General features: G+C 52.8%; 1 protein-coding gene across 2 annotated transcripts in view; it reads left to right on the top strand.

The window, feature by feature from the left end:
- nherf1b (NHERF family PDZ scaffold protein 1b) overlaps positions 1 to 17,389 on the top strand; it is a 107,323-nt gene that overhangs the window by 73,228 nt on the left and 16,706 nt on the right. For both annotated transcript variants that reach the window (XM_063030836.1, XM_063030835.1), the window contains exons 2-3: positions 3,565 to 3,744; positions 11,247 to 11,400. In XM_063030836.1, coding sequence (XP_062886906.1) covers positions 3,565 to 3,744; positions 11,247 to 11,400 — 334 coding nt within the window. The remainder of the gene's footprint in view (positions 1 to 3,564; positions 3,745 to 11,246; positions 11,401 to 17,389) is intronic.

The following is a 17,389-nucleotide window of genomic DNA, read 5'->3' as shown; positions in this document are numbered from 1 at the left end:
CTGGATGTGATTTGTGAGGGACACCAACAACTTGGATGAGGTGAGAAGTGTAGAAGGGTACAGGAGTGAGGGTGGAAGTGACACTGGGAATGTGTGGAGGAGTGGCCGGTGAACTTGGGTGTGCGCTGCAGATCACTCGGTCGTGAGGAGGTGGGGGGCAGACCTCCTACCCCCATGGGACCAAGAGCGCCATTGCAGTTGCATGAGCACCTGTGCACGATCTGGAGGCTGTACCATTCTGTTTTCTTCACTGAGAGCAGACAGGGTTACTCTAGAGGGAGTGCGGTGAAGATTCACCAGACTGGTTCCTGGGTGGTGAGTGTGCAGCATGAGCACTGAGGGACTCACTGGACTGTGGTCTCTCCGGGGCTTAAGAGCAGATCTCATTAGAAAAGTAGGCAATTGACAGAGTTCAGCAGACTGGACTCAGGGAGGATGTTTCTCTGACTGAGAGTCTGAAGCCAGCGATCCCAGTCTCGGAATAGCAAGGCCGCTGGGACTGAGGGATGAGGAATTTCATCATTCTGGGGCTGGTGAATCTTGGAAGCCCTTCACCTTTGAGAGCTGCAGATATATTCAAGGAATGTATCCACAAATTTTCCCTGAATCCTACCCATAAATCAATTGATTTTTAGATCTATTCCCTGAATATGGGCGTGTTGAAAGTAAATTTATTATCAAAGTGCTCATATGTCGCCACATACAACCCTGGGAATTATTTACTTGCAGGCATTTGCAGTAGAACAAAAAATGCAATGGATTCGATGAAAAACTACACAAAAACAAAGACTGACAAGCAGCCAGTGTGCAAATACAAAAGAAAATAATAAACAAACAAATAACACTGACGATATGAGTTTTGTAGGGTCCGTAGGTTGGTCAGTGATCAGCTCAGTGTTGAGGTGAATGAAGTTACCTACTCTGGTTCAAGAGCCTGATGGTTGAAGAGTAATGACTGTTCCTGAACCTGGTGGCGTGGGACCTGAGGCTACTTTATCTCCTTCACAATGGCAGCAGTGAGAAGAGAGCGTGGCCTGGATGGTGGAGGTCTCTGACGGATGGTGCTTTCTTATGGCAGTACACTTTGCAGTGTCGGGAGGGCTCCTGTGACGGTTTGGGCTGTATCCATTGGACACTGGTGTTTCCATACCAGGCTGTGATGCAGCCAGTCAGGATACTCTCCACAGTGTACCTATACAATTTTAGATGACATCCCAATTCTGTGCAGACTTGTAAGAAAATAGAGGTGCAGTTGTGCCTTCTGGTACTTGTGTGCTGGCCCCAGGAGAGATCCTCCATCATGATAATGCTAAGAATTTAAAGCTACTGACCCTCTCCACTGCCGATCCTGAATATATCTAGAAATCCTTTGATATCCATTTTGAAGGAATTCAATATGCACATCAATGGATTTATGGATAAATGCAGGGAGTTGAGGAATTGGGGGGGATTAACGAGGAGCTGGTGCTGAGGACAAACAGACTGGTGAATCGGGAAGGACTGGATTCTCCTCCTGTGTTGTGGGGTCAGCACCGAATGACAAAGTGTCTCAGTGACAGATTGGGAAATACACAAGCCCAACGATAGCCCAAGCACAGGGACGACTGAGTACGAGAACGAACCGCAAGGTTGAAAGAGTCTTGCAGCAACTTTTGCATCATCAATGTTCTTGCACCCTCCACTGTCTGTGCCTGTGCCTGAGCTTCCGTCATCCCAGCTTGGTCAGAAATTGAAGTTGGGGTCCTGCAGCTTTTTGGGACGAGACCAGTGGTGAAGCTTCTCTCCGTTGGCTCTGAGACGTGTGCAAGTGTCTGTTTCCTTGTGAATTTACAACCACAGCTGTGCCATTTAAGAGAAGTTAGACGACATAGATTGTGAGGGAGGACTGTTATCTTGCTTGGTCATTTACAGGTTGGCCCTACACAGCTGGGGATGAAGGGCTGAAAGAGTGCCTGTTTGACGCCCAGTGCTGTCTGAAGCCTAGCTGCTGTGGCAGTTGCTAGGAGGACAAGAATGAAGGAATGTATTACCAGGGGCTGTCACTGAGTTCAGGGGGAGCGGCCCGAAAAATTAATGAATTTTCAAAATTATTTTTGGCCTGCTGCCTGCTCAAACATGTTTTCTGTAATGAAAGGTCTGCTGCAGTATGTTCATGATTTACTTCTGCTCACTGAGGTACTGTTGAGGATGTGCTCATTGTGAAGGGATCTGGGGATGTGGGGGTCCTCCCAGTGAATTGCAGAAGGCCAGGGGTTCAACTTCAGCTTCAGGACAGTGTGGGTCACTGGTGAGAGAGGGAGGGGTAGTGGTGAGGGAGTGCTGCCCTCTCAGAGGGCTGGGAAGGGTTAAGTGTACTGAGTTTTCATGGATCTATGACTGCTGTGTGTTGAACACTGTCATGTGGAACTTGGCCCGCCATCTCATTCTGACCAGGGAAGGAGCTGGTGGCCAAAGTGAAGGCATGAAAAAGGCAATGCTGGCGAATATGCAGAAGTGTTGGCAGATGTCTGTGATCTTCTGCCTTCTCTGGAGTACCAATGTGCTGCACAGCTTCTGAGGTGTGCCCTGTCTGGTGCTGTGCGAGAACGAGATTGCTGCATTGGAGGAGAGACAGGGTGGAAGTGATGGAGTGTGAGGCTGAATGACTCTCCCCTCGTGAGTGATGGAGGGTGAGGCTGATTGATCCTCTGCTTTTCAGTCAGTAACCTTCCTCAGTGCTCCTGGGTATTTGACAGCTGCTGATGTGGGTGTGATTCTGGGGATGGGCTCTGCCACCAGCCACTGTCGTACAGCAGAGGAGAGGTTCACGGCTACAAGTCGAGGGGTTTCGGACTGCACATTGACTAGATCCGAGCTATTCACGGTCTGTTCCTGTCAGCTCCTGGGCCACAAAGCCCACTGGGAGGGGACTGCATTGTCTGTTGCTGTGACAGCTCCTTGTGTGCATTTCGGCTGCTCGTTACTACCCTCCTCTCCTCTCCCCCAACCCTCCTCCTAACTCCCCCACTCCTCCTGACCCTCCACCCCCCACTCCTCCTGACCCTCCAACCCCCCTCCTCTCCCTCCACCCCCGCTCCTCCTCTCCCTCCACCCCGCTCCTCCTCTCCCTCCGCCCCCACTCCTCCTCTCCCTCCGCCCCACTCCTCCTCTCCCTCAATCCCCCCTCCTCTCCCTCCACCCCGCTCCTCCTCTCCCTCCACCCCGCTCCTCCTCTCCCTCCGCCCCGCTCCTCCTCTCCCTCTGCCCCACTCCTCCTCTCCCTCCGCCCCCCGCTCCTCCTCTCCCTCAATCCCCCCTCCTCTCCCTCTGCCCCCCACTTCTCCTCTCTTCCGGCCCCGCTCCTCCTCTCCCTCCGGCCCCGCTCCTCCTCTCCCTTCCACCCCCACTCCTCCTGACCCTCCACCCCCGGTCTTCCTCTACCTCCAGCTCCCGCTCCTCCTCTTCCTCCGCCCCCCACTCCTCCTCTCCCTCCGCCCCCCCACTGCCCCTCCCCCTCCGCCCCCCCCACTCCCCCTCCCCTCTCCTACCTCCTCGCTGCTGATAACCGGGTCTGTGTGATTTCAGGACGGGGCGGACACCCGCAAAGAGCTGCGCCCCCGACTCTGCTACATGCAGAAGGGTTCCAATGGCTACGGCTTCAACCTTCACAGTGAGAAATCCAAGACTGGCCAGTTCATCCGTGCAGTGGACCCTGACTCTCCTGCGGAACGTTCTGGACTGCTGCCTCAGGACCGTATCATCGAGGTGCCCTTCTCTTCTTTCCCTTCCCTCTGCTTTGACAACCCACTTGTTCGAGGCCGTTTGGAACAGAACTAGAATCCTTGACCAACCCCCCCTGACCCTCTCCCCATCAGCACCGGGTGCATCATCCAGCCGTCCCTCCCTACCACACCCTCCATCCACACACACACACACTGGCCCTGTCACACCCCCTTCTCTCCTGTCCCCCCCCACACTGGCCCTGTCACACCCTCCGTCCCCGCCCCACACTGGCCCTGTCACACCCTCCCTCCCCACACACACTGGCCCTGTCACATCCTCCCCCCCACACACTGGCCCTGTCACACCCTCTGTCCCCCCACACACTGACCCTGTCACACCCTCCCTCCCCACACACACTGGCCCTGTCACACCCTCCGTCCCCACACACACTGGCCCTGTCACACCCTCCCCCCCACATACACTGGCCCTGTCACACCCTCCGTCCCCGCCCCACACTGGCCCTGTCACACCCTCCCTCCCCACACACACTGGCCCTGTCACATCCTCCCCCCCACACACTGGCCCTGTCACACCCTCCGTCCCCCCACACACTGACCCTGTCACACCCTCCCTCCCCACACACACAGGCCCTGTCACACCCTCTGTCCCCACACACACTGGCCCTGTCACACCCTCCCCCCCACACACACTGGCCCTGTCACTCCCTCTGTCCCCCCACACACTGGCCCTGTCACCCCCCCCACACTGGCCCTGTCACACCCTCCCTCCCCACGCACACTGGCCCTGTCACACCCTCCCTCTCCACACACACTGGCCCTGTCACACCCTCCCCCCCACATACACTGGCCCTGTCACACCCTCCGTCCCCGCCCCACACTGGCCCTGTCACACCCTCCCTCCCCACACACACTGGCCCTGTCACATCCTCCCCCCCACACACTGGCCCTGTCACACCCTCCGTCCCCCCACACACTGACCCTGTCACACCCTCCCTCCCCACACACACTGGCCCTGTCACACCCTCTGTCCCCACACACACTGGCCCTGTCACACCCTCCCCCCCACACACACTGGCCCTGTCACTCCCTCTGTCCCCCCACACACTGGCCCTGTCACCCCCCCACACTGGCCCTGTCACACCCTCCCTCCCCACGCACACTGGCCCTGTCACACCCTCCCTCTCCACACACACTGGCCCTGTCACATCCCCCCCCCACACACACTGGCCCTGTCACACCCTCCGTCCCCCCACACACTGACCCTGTCACACCCTCCCTCCCACACACACTGGCCCTGTCACACCCTCCGTCCCCACACACACTGGCCCTGTCACACCCTCCCCCCCACACACACACTGGCCCTGTCACTCCCTCTGTCCCCCCACACACTGGCCCTGTCACCCCCCCCACACTGGCCCTGTCACACCCTCCCTCCCCACACACACTGGCCCTGTCACACCCTCCGTCCCCACACACACTGGCCCTGTCACACCCTCCCCCCCACACACACACTGGCCCTGTCACACCTTCCGCCCCCCCCCCACATACTGTCTCTGTCACACCCTCCATCCCCCTACACACTGGCCCTGTCACACCCTCCGTCCTCCCCCCCCACAGTCTCTCACACCCTCCACCCCCCCACTGGCTCTGTCACCCCCACACACACACACTGGCCCTGTCACACCCTCCATCCCCACACACACTGGCCCTGTCACACCCTCCCCCCCCCACACACACACCGGCCCTGTCACTCCCTCCGTCCCCCCACACACTGGCTCTGTCACACCCTCCGCCCCCCCACAGTCTCTCACACCCTCCACTCCCCCACTGGCTCTGTCACCTTCCCCCCACACACTAGCCCTGTCACACCCTCCGTCCCCCCACACACTGGCCCTGTCACACCCTCCCCCCCACACCCACACTGGCCCTGTCACACCCTCCGTCCCCCCACACACTGGCCCTGTCACACCCTCCCCCCCACACCCACACTGGCCCTGTCACACCCTCCGTCCCCCCACACACTGGCCCTGTCACACCCTCCCCTCACACCCACACTGGCCCTGTCACACCCTCCGTCCCCCCTATACACTGGCCCTGTCACACCCTCCCCCCACACACACACTGGCCCTGTCACACCCTCCATACCCCCCCCCACACACTCGCCCTGTCACACCCTCCGTCCCCCCACACACTGGCCCTGTCACCCCCCCCACACACACACACATACACGCACTGGCCCTGTCACACCCTCCGTTCCCCCACACACACTGGCCCTGTCACACCCTCCGTCCCCCCACACACTCGCCCTGTCACACCCTCCGTCCCCCCACACACTGGCCCTGTCACCCCCCCCCCACACACACACATACACGCACTGGCCCTGTCACACCCTCCGTTCCCCCACACACACTGGCCCTGTCACACCCCCTTCCTCCCCCACTGCCAGCCACACCCTGACTGTCTCTTCCCTACCTGCCCACTCTCCTCTCGTCCGCTCATTTGCAGACCCTGCCTCCCCTAACACTCCGCCGCTGACATTTGTCCCCATTTTCTCCCCTGGTCAGTGTTTATTATTTCTGTAAATGATGCAGATGTGAACATACAGCAAGTTTGCTGATAGTGTGAAATGGGGGGGTGGTCGTCATAGTAAAGTTGGGCACAAGGAACCACATCAAAATCCTGATACGCTTGGGAGATAGGTTCAAGAATGGCAAATGAACTTCAACTTGTGACGTGATGCTTCTAGGACAGTCACACAGCGCAGGATTTGCACAGTGAATGACAGTTTTTAAAATGATGAGGGATATGGAGAAGGTGATTGTTGCCAGGGTTGGAGAGTCCAATACTACAGGCCCTGGAGATCTGTCTGTCTGCCTTTAGACATTTTAAGACATCAAGCACCTCCTCTTCCGTATTACAGATCTCTGCGTTTACTTTTTCTAGTTCCAGATTCTTCATGTCTTCACAGTAAAAAGGAGAAATGTTCATTAAGCATCTTGCCCGTATCCTTCAGCTGCACACGGAGATCTATCCAGTCTGTATCTGAAACTTTAAGCTTCGAGTCCTGTCCCTCACTAAACCATATTTCTGGGAATGTCTGTAATATCCCAGTCCCATGAAGTTATCCATGCTCCTACCGATGCAATTTAATCCCATAGAGACTCCTTCCTCACTGCTTGCCTGTCCTTTCTATTGCTGACTTCTGTCACTTTCCAGCCTTTCATTTGCATTCCTGTTTCCCCCACCAATCCCATTCTAATTCCATCCTAGCAGTGCTAGCAAATCTTCCCAAACAGGATATTGGTCCTCTTCCAGTACAGGTGCAACTTGTCCATCTTGTACAGGTCACTTCTGTCCCAGAAGACATCCCAATGGTCCAGAAAGCCAGAATCCTGCTTTGTGGGGGTGGGGGGGGTGGGGGGGTGATGTGGTGAATAGTGAGGTGGAGTGTTGTGACTCTGGCAGACCAAGAGCCGGGGGTCGTTCCCACTATCAACGTGCTTCCAAGGGATCCTTGCACAGCTTACAGGGGCACAAGGGACTATGCAGGTGCTGGAAACCTGAAGCAACACACACAGAATGCTGGAGGAGCTCAGTCGGAGAGGGGACATCTATAGAGAGAGATGAACAGTCGACGTTTCAGGCTGAGACCCATTGTCCTGGCCCGAACGTTGACCGTTTCCTTCCTTCCTTCCAGAGATGTTTTCTGAGCTGCCGAGTTCCTCCAGCACGTTGTCTGTACAGCTTGCTGTGGCTCTCGTTTCTGGATATCGTGGTGAGACGTTGGCACTCACTCGGGGCTCTGCCTGATTCTTGCATTGGCATCCCACAGATGGATATTGGAATCCTCTACAGCGTTATGTCACAGTCCTCAGTAATTAGTGTCCATCTGGTATTTACATGCATCAGCGAGGCTGTGAGAATGCCTCACACCAAAATGTGCATAAATTGTTATAAGGAGAGCTTTTCCAATAGTCGCCCAACTAACAATTCAGTCCATTTGTGAATCCTTCAATTAACCCTTCAGTGCATGTGTGGAGTGAGGTTGGTCAGTACCTCACCCTCTCCATCTGTGGAGTGAGGTTGGTCAGGACCTCACCCTCTCCCATGTGTGGAGTGAGGTTGGTCAGTACCTCACCCTCTCCATCTGTGGAGTGAGGTTGGTCAGGACCTCACCCTCTCCCATGTGTGGAGTGAGGTTGGTCAGGACCTCACCCTCTCCATCTGTGGAGTGAGGTTGGTCAGGACCTCACCCTCTCCATGTGCCAACGTCTTTAGTTTTTCATTACACCTGGTTGTTCCAGCTCTAGTCATCCCTGACACTATCCCTCAGCTGCACAGTGACAGTAATGCACTCTCGTTCTTTCTCTTCTCTTTTGCCTGTTCTTTTCACACATGACCTGCAGTCCCGAAGCTCAGGCTTCTTCACAGATGGTCAGTGTTTCCAGGAACAAACAGGAGCTCTGTCAGGGCTGTGTACTGTTTCCTGTGCTCCTCATGGTGTGCCAGAGTGATGTGTAAACCTCCCCAGGGACAGAACACCAACCTGCTGGGCTGTCATTTGCTCCTGGGTTAATTCATTGTTGTGTGAGTGGTGGCATTGGAGGGAAGGCTGCTGGGCTGGTACGCCGTCTCGCGCCGGACACTGGATGCTGACGTGCTGGAATCTGACAGCTTTGCAACAGACACAACGTGCTGGAGGAACTCAACAGCATCTCTGGGAATGAATAAGCAGTCGTTGTTTTGGGCGGAGACCCAAATCTGATAAGGAAGAGGCCAGAATGAGGTGGTGGGAGGGGAAGGGGGACAAGCTGGAAGATGATACTTGAAGCCAAGTGGGTGGGGGAGAGGGGGTGAAGTAAGAAGCTGGGAGATGATAGGAGGAAGGGGTAAAGGAATCTGATAGGAGATGAGAGTGGACCATGGGAGAAAGGGAAGGAGGAGGGGAACCAGGGGGAGGTGAGGAGAAGAGGGAAGAAGCCAGGGAGGGGAGTTGAGGAAGGAAGTTGGAGAAATTAATGTTCATGCCATGAAGTTGAAGGCTACCCAGAGAGAATGAAGTGTTGTATCTCCAGTCTGAGGGTGGCTTCATCATGGCAGAAGAGGAGGCAGGGACTGACATCAGAATGGGAATGAGAATTAAAGTGGTTGGCCACTGGGAAATGGGCTTTTTGCAGATTGAGCGGAGGTGCTCGACAAAGCAGCCGCCCAGTCTGGGGTCAGACAGGTGAGGACGGGCTGCCCTGGGTGTGAGGGCTTGCTATCACTCTGCCACTCGCTGTGGAATTTTAATTAACCTGTGATTATAATTTTACCCCCGCTGACCTCTGTCCATCACACTGTACCTCAGGTATACACTGACAGCTGTGTGTTCTCCACGTATTCAGTGACACTCCTGTATGCAGTGGCAGTGTGCCCCAGTGTTGTGTCATGACTGTCCTGTCAGAGTCATCTGTGCTTGGGGTGGAGTGGATGGAATTGGCCATGATTCTGTCTCAGTCCAGAAAGAGTGAGCTATTGCAGAATCTCGACTCAAAACGTCAAACAATTCGCTTCCCCTATAGATGCTGGTCAACCCACTGACTTCCAACAGCAGATTTTCTTTACTCTGCGGTCTCTCGTCTCCCTATGTAAAGAATTGTATTGCACCCCACTGTACTAGGCTATCAATACAGTGACAGACCTGCACCTAATGGTGCCATCTAACACAGTCCTGATTCTGATTGAATGTTGGTGGTGTTGTGGATCATGTAGAAGCTTGTCGTAGGTTACAAAACACTGACAGGATGCAGAACAGGGCTGTGAAGTGGCAGATGGAGTTCAACATGGAAAAGTGTGAAGTGAGGTCGACGTTAAAAGTAGTCTACGTTAGTCAGGGGATTGAGTTCAAGAGCTGAAAGCTAATGTTGGAACTCTATAAAACTCTGGTTATTCCACAATTGGAATATTGTGTTCAGTTCTGGTCACCTCATTTTAAGTAGGATGTGGGAGCTTTGGAGAGGGTGTAGAGGAGGTTTACCAGGATGCTGCCCAGAGTAGAGAGCATGTTGAGCCACTAGCTTTATTTCTTCGGAGTGGAGGAGGATGAGTGAACTTGATGGAGGAGTATAAGGTCAGAGGCATAGGAAGAGTGAACAAGCAGCATCTTTTCCCAAGAGTTCAAATGGCTAATATGAGGGGGCATAATTTTACGTTGTTTGGAAGAAACAACTAGCATGTATAGAGCATTGGTTGATTGGCAGGGGAAAAAGAATGAGAATAAAGGAAGCATTTTCTGGTTGGCTGCTAGTGGAACTAGTGTTCCACAGGGGTCTGTGTTCAGCTTTTTACGTTATATGTCAATGATGGATGATGGACTCTCGATGGCTTTGTGGCCAAGTTTGCAGACAATCGGTGGAAGGACGGGTTGTGTTGAGGGAGTAGGGAGCCTGCAGAAGGATTGAAACAGATGAAGAGAATGGGTAAAGAAATGGCAAGTGGAATAGAGTGTAGGGAAGTGTATGGTCATGCACTTCAGTCGAAGGAATTAAAATGTGGACTATTTTCTAAATGGAAAGAAAATTCAAAAATCCAAGGTCCAAGGGATTCATTGTGCAGGATCCCCTGAAGGTCACATTGCAGGTTGAGTTGGTGGCGAGGAAGGCAAATACAATGTCAGCATTTATTTCAGGACAACTAGAATATAAAAGCAAGGAAGTGTTGCGGAGGCTTTATAAGGCACTGGTAAAGCTTCACCAGTATTGTTAGCAGTTTTTAGCCCTTTGTTTAAGAAAGAGTTGAGAGGAGGTTCACAAGAATAATTCTGGCAATAAAAAGGTTACCATATGAGCACCAATTGATGGCTCTGGGCTTGTACTCACTGGAATTTAGAAGAATGGGAGGGGTCTCATTGAAGCTTGTCGAATATTAAAAGGCCTTGATAGAGTGGATGTGGAAAGGGTGTTTCCTGTAGTAGGCGAGTCTAGGACCAGAGGACACCACCTCAGAATCGAGGGACTTGCATTTTGACCGGAACTGAGGAGGAATTTCTCTAAGCTTGAGATTGGTGAATTTGTGGAATTCGTTACCACAGGCAGCTGTGGAGGCCGAGTCTTTATGTATATTTAAGGCTGATGTTGATAGATTCTTGATTGGTCAGGGCATGAAGGGATACAGGGAGAAGGCAGGAGATTGGGGCTGAGAGGGAAAACGGATCAGCCATGATGAAGTGAAGGAGCAGACCTGATGGACCAAATAGCCTAATTCTTCCCGTATATTTTAATGGTCTTATGTTTGTGAAACTACAGGGGAAGGATGGGAGTCAGAGGTAGTTTGTTTAACAGAGAGTGGTGGGTGTGTGCAGTGTGCTGCCAGAGGTAGATATATAGATAGGCACATGGATGGAAGAAAAATAGAGGACTATGTGAGAGGGAGGGGTTCGACTGCAATTGATTAAAAGGTTGGCAAAACGTTGTGGGCTGTATTGTGTACTGGCTGTGTGTGCTTTGTGTCTGTGGTCCAGGTATAACAGATTGTATGTTACAGGTAAATGGGACCAGTGTTGAGGGGAAGCAACACACCGACGTGGTGGCAGCCATTAAAGCTGGCGGCATAGAGACCTCACTGCTGGTTGTTGACCCTGAAACGGACGAATTTTTCAAGAAATGCAAAGTTTCACCTTCAGCTGTTCACCTTACAGGTACTGTGGGACAGGTATCACTGCTACGGATGACAATCATCAGATTGATAGCATTGGGTATCACCATGGTGAAGGCACTGGGGACTGGGTAGGGAGGATGGAGGGGGAAGCACTGGACACAGAGCTTTACCGTGGGGGGGGGAGAGAGGGCTTTACTGTGGTGGGACGGGGAGATGGGGCTTTACCATGGAGGGTGGTGAGACAGGGCTTTACCGTGGTGGGGGGGGGGAGAGAGACAGGGCTTTACCGTGGGGGGCAGTGAGACAGCATTGGACACAGGGCTTTACCGTGGTGGGGGGGGGGGTAGAGACAGGGCTTTACCATGGTGGGGGGGGGAGACAGGGCTTTACTGTGGAGGGTGGTGAGGCAGGGCTTTACCGTGGTGGGGGGGGGAGAGAGACAGGGCTTTACCGTGGGGGGCAGTGAGACAGCATTGGACACAGGGCTTTACCGTGGTGGGGGGGGGGTAGAGACAGGGCTTTACCATGGTGGGGGGGGGGAGACAGGGCTTTACTGTGGAGGGTGGTGAGGCAGGGCTTTACCGTGGTGGGGGGGGGAGAGACAGGGCTTTACCATGGTGGGGGGGGAGACAGGGCTTTACTGTGGAGGGTGGTGAGACAGGGCTTTACCGTGGGCGGGGGGAGACAGGTCTTTAACATGGAGGGTGGTGAGACAGGGCTTTACCGTGGTGGCGGCGGGGGGGAGAGGCAGGGCTTTACTGTGATGGGGGGGGAGACAGGGCTTTACTGTGGGGGGGGGAGACAGGGCTTTACCGTGGTGGGGGGGGGAGAGACAGGGCTTTACCATGGTGGGGGGGGAGACAGGGCTTTACTGTGGGGGGGGGAGACAGGGCTTTACCGTGGTGGGGGGGGGAGAGACAGGGCTTTACCATGGTGGGGGGGGAGACAGGGCTTTACTGTGGAGGGTGGTGAGACAGGGCTTTACCGTGGTGGTGGGGGAGATGGGGCTTGACCATGGAGGGTGGTGAGACAGGGCTTTACCGTGGTGGGGGGAGACAGCACTGGACACAGGGCTTTACCGTGGGGGCGGGGGGCGGCGAGACCGGGCTTTACCATGGCAGGGGAGCAGGTGATGGGATTTTACAGAAGTAGAATTGGTTTATTATTGTCACGTGTACTGAAGTATAGTGAAAAGCTTGTCTTGCACAGTTAGACAGATCAATTCATTAGATAGTGACTGAGGCAGAGCAAGGCAAAGTAGTAACAGAAGGAGAATAACGTGGAACAGCTGCAGACACAAAGTGCAAAGCCATCATCACGTCTGCTCAAGTGTTCGTTTTATCATTGAAGGCCTTGACCCTGCCTTGTGCAGCTGGAGCCTGGACTTCCTGTCAGATCGCCAGCAGGTTGTAAGAGTGGGCTCCCTCACCTCTACCCCTCTGACTCTCAACACAGGAGCCCCTCAGGGCTGTGTCCTTTACTGCCTGTTTACCCATGACCGTGTCACCACCCACAGCTCTAATCTGCTAATTAAATTTGCTGACGACACTACATTGATTGGCCTTATCTCAAACAATAATGAGGTGGCCTACAGGAAGAAGTCATCTCTCTAACACAGTGGTGTCAAGAAAACAACCTCTCCCTCAATGTCGCAAAAACAAAGGAGCTGGTTGTGGATTACAGGAGGAATGGAGATGGGCTAACCCCTATTGACATCAATGGATCTGGGGTTGAGAGGGTAAACAGCTTCAAGTTCCTCAGCATCCACATCACCGAGGACCTCACGTGGTCTGTACACACCAGCTGTGTGGTGAAAAAGACACAACAGCTCCTCTTTCACCTCAGACGGATGAGCAAGTTTGGTATGGGCCCCCAAATCTTAAGAACTTTCTACAGGGGCACAATTGAGAGCATCCTGACTGGCTGCATCACTGCCTGGTATGGGAACTGTACCTCTCTCAACCGCAGGACTCTGCAGAGAGTGGTGTGGACAGTCCAGTGCATCTGTAGTTGTGAACTTCCCATGATTCAGGACATTTACAAAGACAGGTGTGTAAAAAGGGCCTGTAGGATCATTGGGGACCTGAGTCACCCCAACCACAATCTATTCCAAATGCTACCATCCGGGAAACAGTACCACGGCATAAATGCCAGAACCAACAGACTCCGGGACAGCTTCTTCCACCAGGCCAACAGACTGAATAACTCACACTGATTGGAGTGTATTTCTATGTTACATTGACTGTTCTATTTGTTATAAATTACTATTATTGCCTATTGCACATTTAGATGGAGGTGTATTTTAAAGACTTTTACTCTTCATGTATATGAAGGATGTAAGAAAGAAACTCAATTCAATTCAATTAAGGGAACTGTTCAATAGTTTGATAACGGGGTAGAAGCTGGTGGTATGTACTTTCAGGCTTTAGTATTCTCTGCCCAGTGGGAAGCGGGGGAGAGAATGCACGGGCTGGGTGGGGTCTTTGGCTATGCTGGTTGCTTTGCTGAGGCAGTGAGAAGTGTAGACAAGGTCCCTGGAAGGAGGCCGGGTTCCGTGATGTGCTGAGCTGTGTCCACAACTCCTGCGGTCATCGGCAGAGCAGTTGCCGTCCCATACTGTGATGCATCCGATCCGGACGCATGCACTCTGTGGAGCATCGATAAAATTGTGCGGGATGAAAGGAGGCCTGTCAGATTTCTTTAGCATACCGACCAAGTAGAAGTGTTGGTGATATTTCTTGTCTGTGGCATCTCTGTTGTCAGACAGGTCAGTCTGTTGGTGACTTGCAGTCAACTTCAACAGCATCTTGCAGCTTTTAATTGGGGAAATTATTTCACTTCCCCCTTTTATTTAGTTTCATCATAATCCCAGGGCAATGAGCAGAGGCAGAACAGGCTGATGTTCCCGCATCAGACCTGGCTGGTGAGAAGCCTTTGAGCTGGGCCAGTCAGAGGGCCGGAGGGCTGGGGCGGTCACGGACGCCTCTCTGTGCCTTATCTGGTTTTTCTGCAGGTGTTTTACTTGTCTGGTATTACGGCACAGAAACAGGCCATTCAGCCCAACTGGTATGTTTTGTGCTTTGTCTTGGCTGTGTTGCAGTGGGGTGGTTGAGGGACGGATTGTCCTGGTTTTCCCGGATTGTTACTGCGGCTTTGGAGGGAAGAAGCAGCTCCTTTCGATGGTTGAACTTTTCCATTTGTGCAGCGAGTGATGTCCAGGGAGGGCCCTCCCCTCGTTTGTACTGCTCCCCAGGAGTGAGAGAGGGGAGTGCAGTTGTCCAGCTGGCAGTGGGAACTGGACCTCTCTGTTTTTAGCTGTGCCCTTCTCCATAGCACCCTCCCCCGCCCCCTGGGATGGGCAACCCTGGTCCCTGCTAGCTGAAGAACGCTGGGAGTTGGAAGTGTCCAGGGCATTGCTAATGGAAGGAGGATGAGCTGGCTTGAGTTCAGAACTACCTCCTGGTGTAGCTGGTTTGCAGCCTCACAGCACGCCGTTGTAGTCACTGCCCACCAGTCACAGTGGGCGAGGGGAGACGGAACTGGGGGTGGGGGGGGGGACAGTTCGAGAGAGCAGGTGAAAGAACTCTGCCGCTCACTGCCACTGGGAGTAGTGTACACCCACTCCTAATATTCCACCCCTGGCTTGAGGGTTGGCAAAAAGCCCTGCAGGTGCAGTCTATGTCTGTGTGCCCGTTGCAGGGGGCATGGGTGGTGAGGTTTACGTGTGTTCAACCCGTACTCCAGTCTCTGGCTGGAAGCTGTGCCGAGGGGCAGACTGTGACTGTTGTGATGTGTAGTGTGTTTCTGTGGGCAGGCTGACTGTTGCACACCTGCATGATCAGCACCAATTTTCTTCAGTTTTTAAAGGTTGATGGCTCAACTAACTGAGGTGTTTAAATTGACTCGTGGATTTTCAGAATAAATAGAAATGATTACCCCTCTGGTGGGGGAGTCCAGAGTTTGTGTGTGTGTGTGTGTGTGTGTACACATACACGTGTAAGACCATAACATATAGTAGTAGAATTGGACCATTCATTCCATTGAGTCTGCTCTGATATTTTATCATAGGTGATTTATTTTCCATCTCAACCCCTTCCCTCTGTCTTCTCCCAGTAAACTTTGACACACTGACTAATCAAGAGCCTATCAATCTCCGTTTTAAATGTACCCAGTGACTTGGCCTGCACAGCTATCTGTGGCAAAGAATTCCACAGACTCACCACCCTCTGGCTAAAGAAATTCCTCCTCATCTCAGTTCTGAAGAGATTTCCTCCTATTCTAAGGTTGTCCCCTCTGGTCCTAGACAGCCCCCCCACAGCAAATGTCTTAGAAACATAGAAAGCCTACAGCACAATACAGGCCCTTCAGTCCACAAAGCTGTGCCAAACATGTCCTTACCTTAGAACTACCTAGGCTTACCCATAGCCCTCTATTTTTCTAAACTCCAGGTACCTATCCCCGAGTCTCTTAAAAGACCCTATCGTATCCGCCTCCACCACTGGCAGCCCATTCCACACACTCACGACTCTCTGTGTAAAAAAAAAAACACAACTACTTCCAAACGCCTTAAAACTGTGTCCTCTCGTGCTAGCAATTTCAGCCCTGGGAAAAAGCCTCTGACTATCCACATGATCAATGCCTCTCATTGTCATGTACACCTCTATCAGGTCACCTTTCATCCTCCATCACTCCAAGGAGAAAAGGCCGAGTTCTCTCAACCTATTCTCATAAGGCATGCTCCCCAATCCAGGCAACATCCTTGTAAATCTCCTCTACACCCTTTCTACGGTTTCCACATCCTTCCTGTAGTGAGGTGACCAGAACTCCAAGTGGGGTCTGACCAGGGTCCTATATAGCTGCAACATTACCTCTCGGCTCCTAAACTCAATCTCACAATTCATGAAGGCCAGTGCACCGTATGCCTTCTTAACCACAGAGTTAATCTGCACAGCAGCTTTGAATGTCCTATGGACTCGGACCCCAAGATCCCTCTGATCCTCCACACTGCCAGGAGTCTTAGCATTAATACTATATTCTGTCATCATATTTGACCTGTCAAAATGAACCACCTCACACTTATCTGGGTTGAACTCCATCTGCCACTTCTCAGCTCTTCATACAACACCTCCAATCTTTGTGTCATCAGCAAATTTACTAACCACCTCCATGTCCACTCTTTCAAATGCCTTTCGATATTCGATAGGTTTCAGTGAGATCCCCCTTCATTCATCTAAACCCTAGCAAGTACAGGCCTAGACCCAAATAAAAGACCCTTCATACACTGACCCTTTCATTCCCAGAGTCAATCTCACAAGCCACTTCTGGATCCTCTCCAATGCCAGCAGATCTATTAGATGTGGGGCCCAAAACTAATCTCAATACTCAGAACATGTTCTAACTAGTGCCTTATAAGGCATCAGATTTACATCCTTGCTTTTATATCCTAGTCCTCTCGAAATGAATGCTAACATTCCTAGATGTGTGCCTTCCTGTCAACCTCAGTGAGGAGGGACACAGACAGATTGGCCATTCAGTCACACACACTTCCAGCATGTGCTCTGAGCCTGAAGAACGCTGAGTGGGGCTGGGGTACACCTTGGTTGCTCCAATTCTGGCCTGGGGGAGATGAGGGGGTGAGTTACTGAGGAAGTATTTGTTTACCTTTGCTTCTGCCACTCCCTGCTTTGGTGCCGTGTGGGCTACACACCCCTTGCTCTCTGGCTCAATGTGTTGCACTCAGCTGGAGCTGGTTGGAGAGAACATGACTGTCTCTGCTTTTGCTGCTGAATGACCCTGACTGGCTGGGAACACTGGCAGGGTGGCTGGGCAGAGTACCTGCAGACCCTGCTCTAGCAAGGTGAGTAAGGTCCAGTGATGGTTAGTGTGGGCTTGTAGAGTCAGGATCATAGAGAAGCACAGCACAGAAACAGGCCCTTTGGCCCATCTAGTCCATGCTGAAAACCATGTAAACTGCCTATTCCCAACGACCTGCATGGGGACTTTAGCCCTCCATATCCCTACCATCCATG

The sequence above is a fragment of the Mobula hypostoma genome, chromosome 22 (assembly GCF_963921235.1).
Source record: "Mobula hypostoma chromosome 22, sMobHyp1.1, whole genome shotgun sequence".
NCBI lineage: Eukaryota > Metazoa > Chordata > Chondrichthyes > Myliobatiformes > Myliobatidae > Mobula > Mobula hypostoma.
Note: the sequence above shows the minus strand (reverse complement) of the source record. Positions and strands in the feature narration are given on the sequence as shown.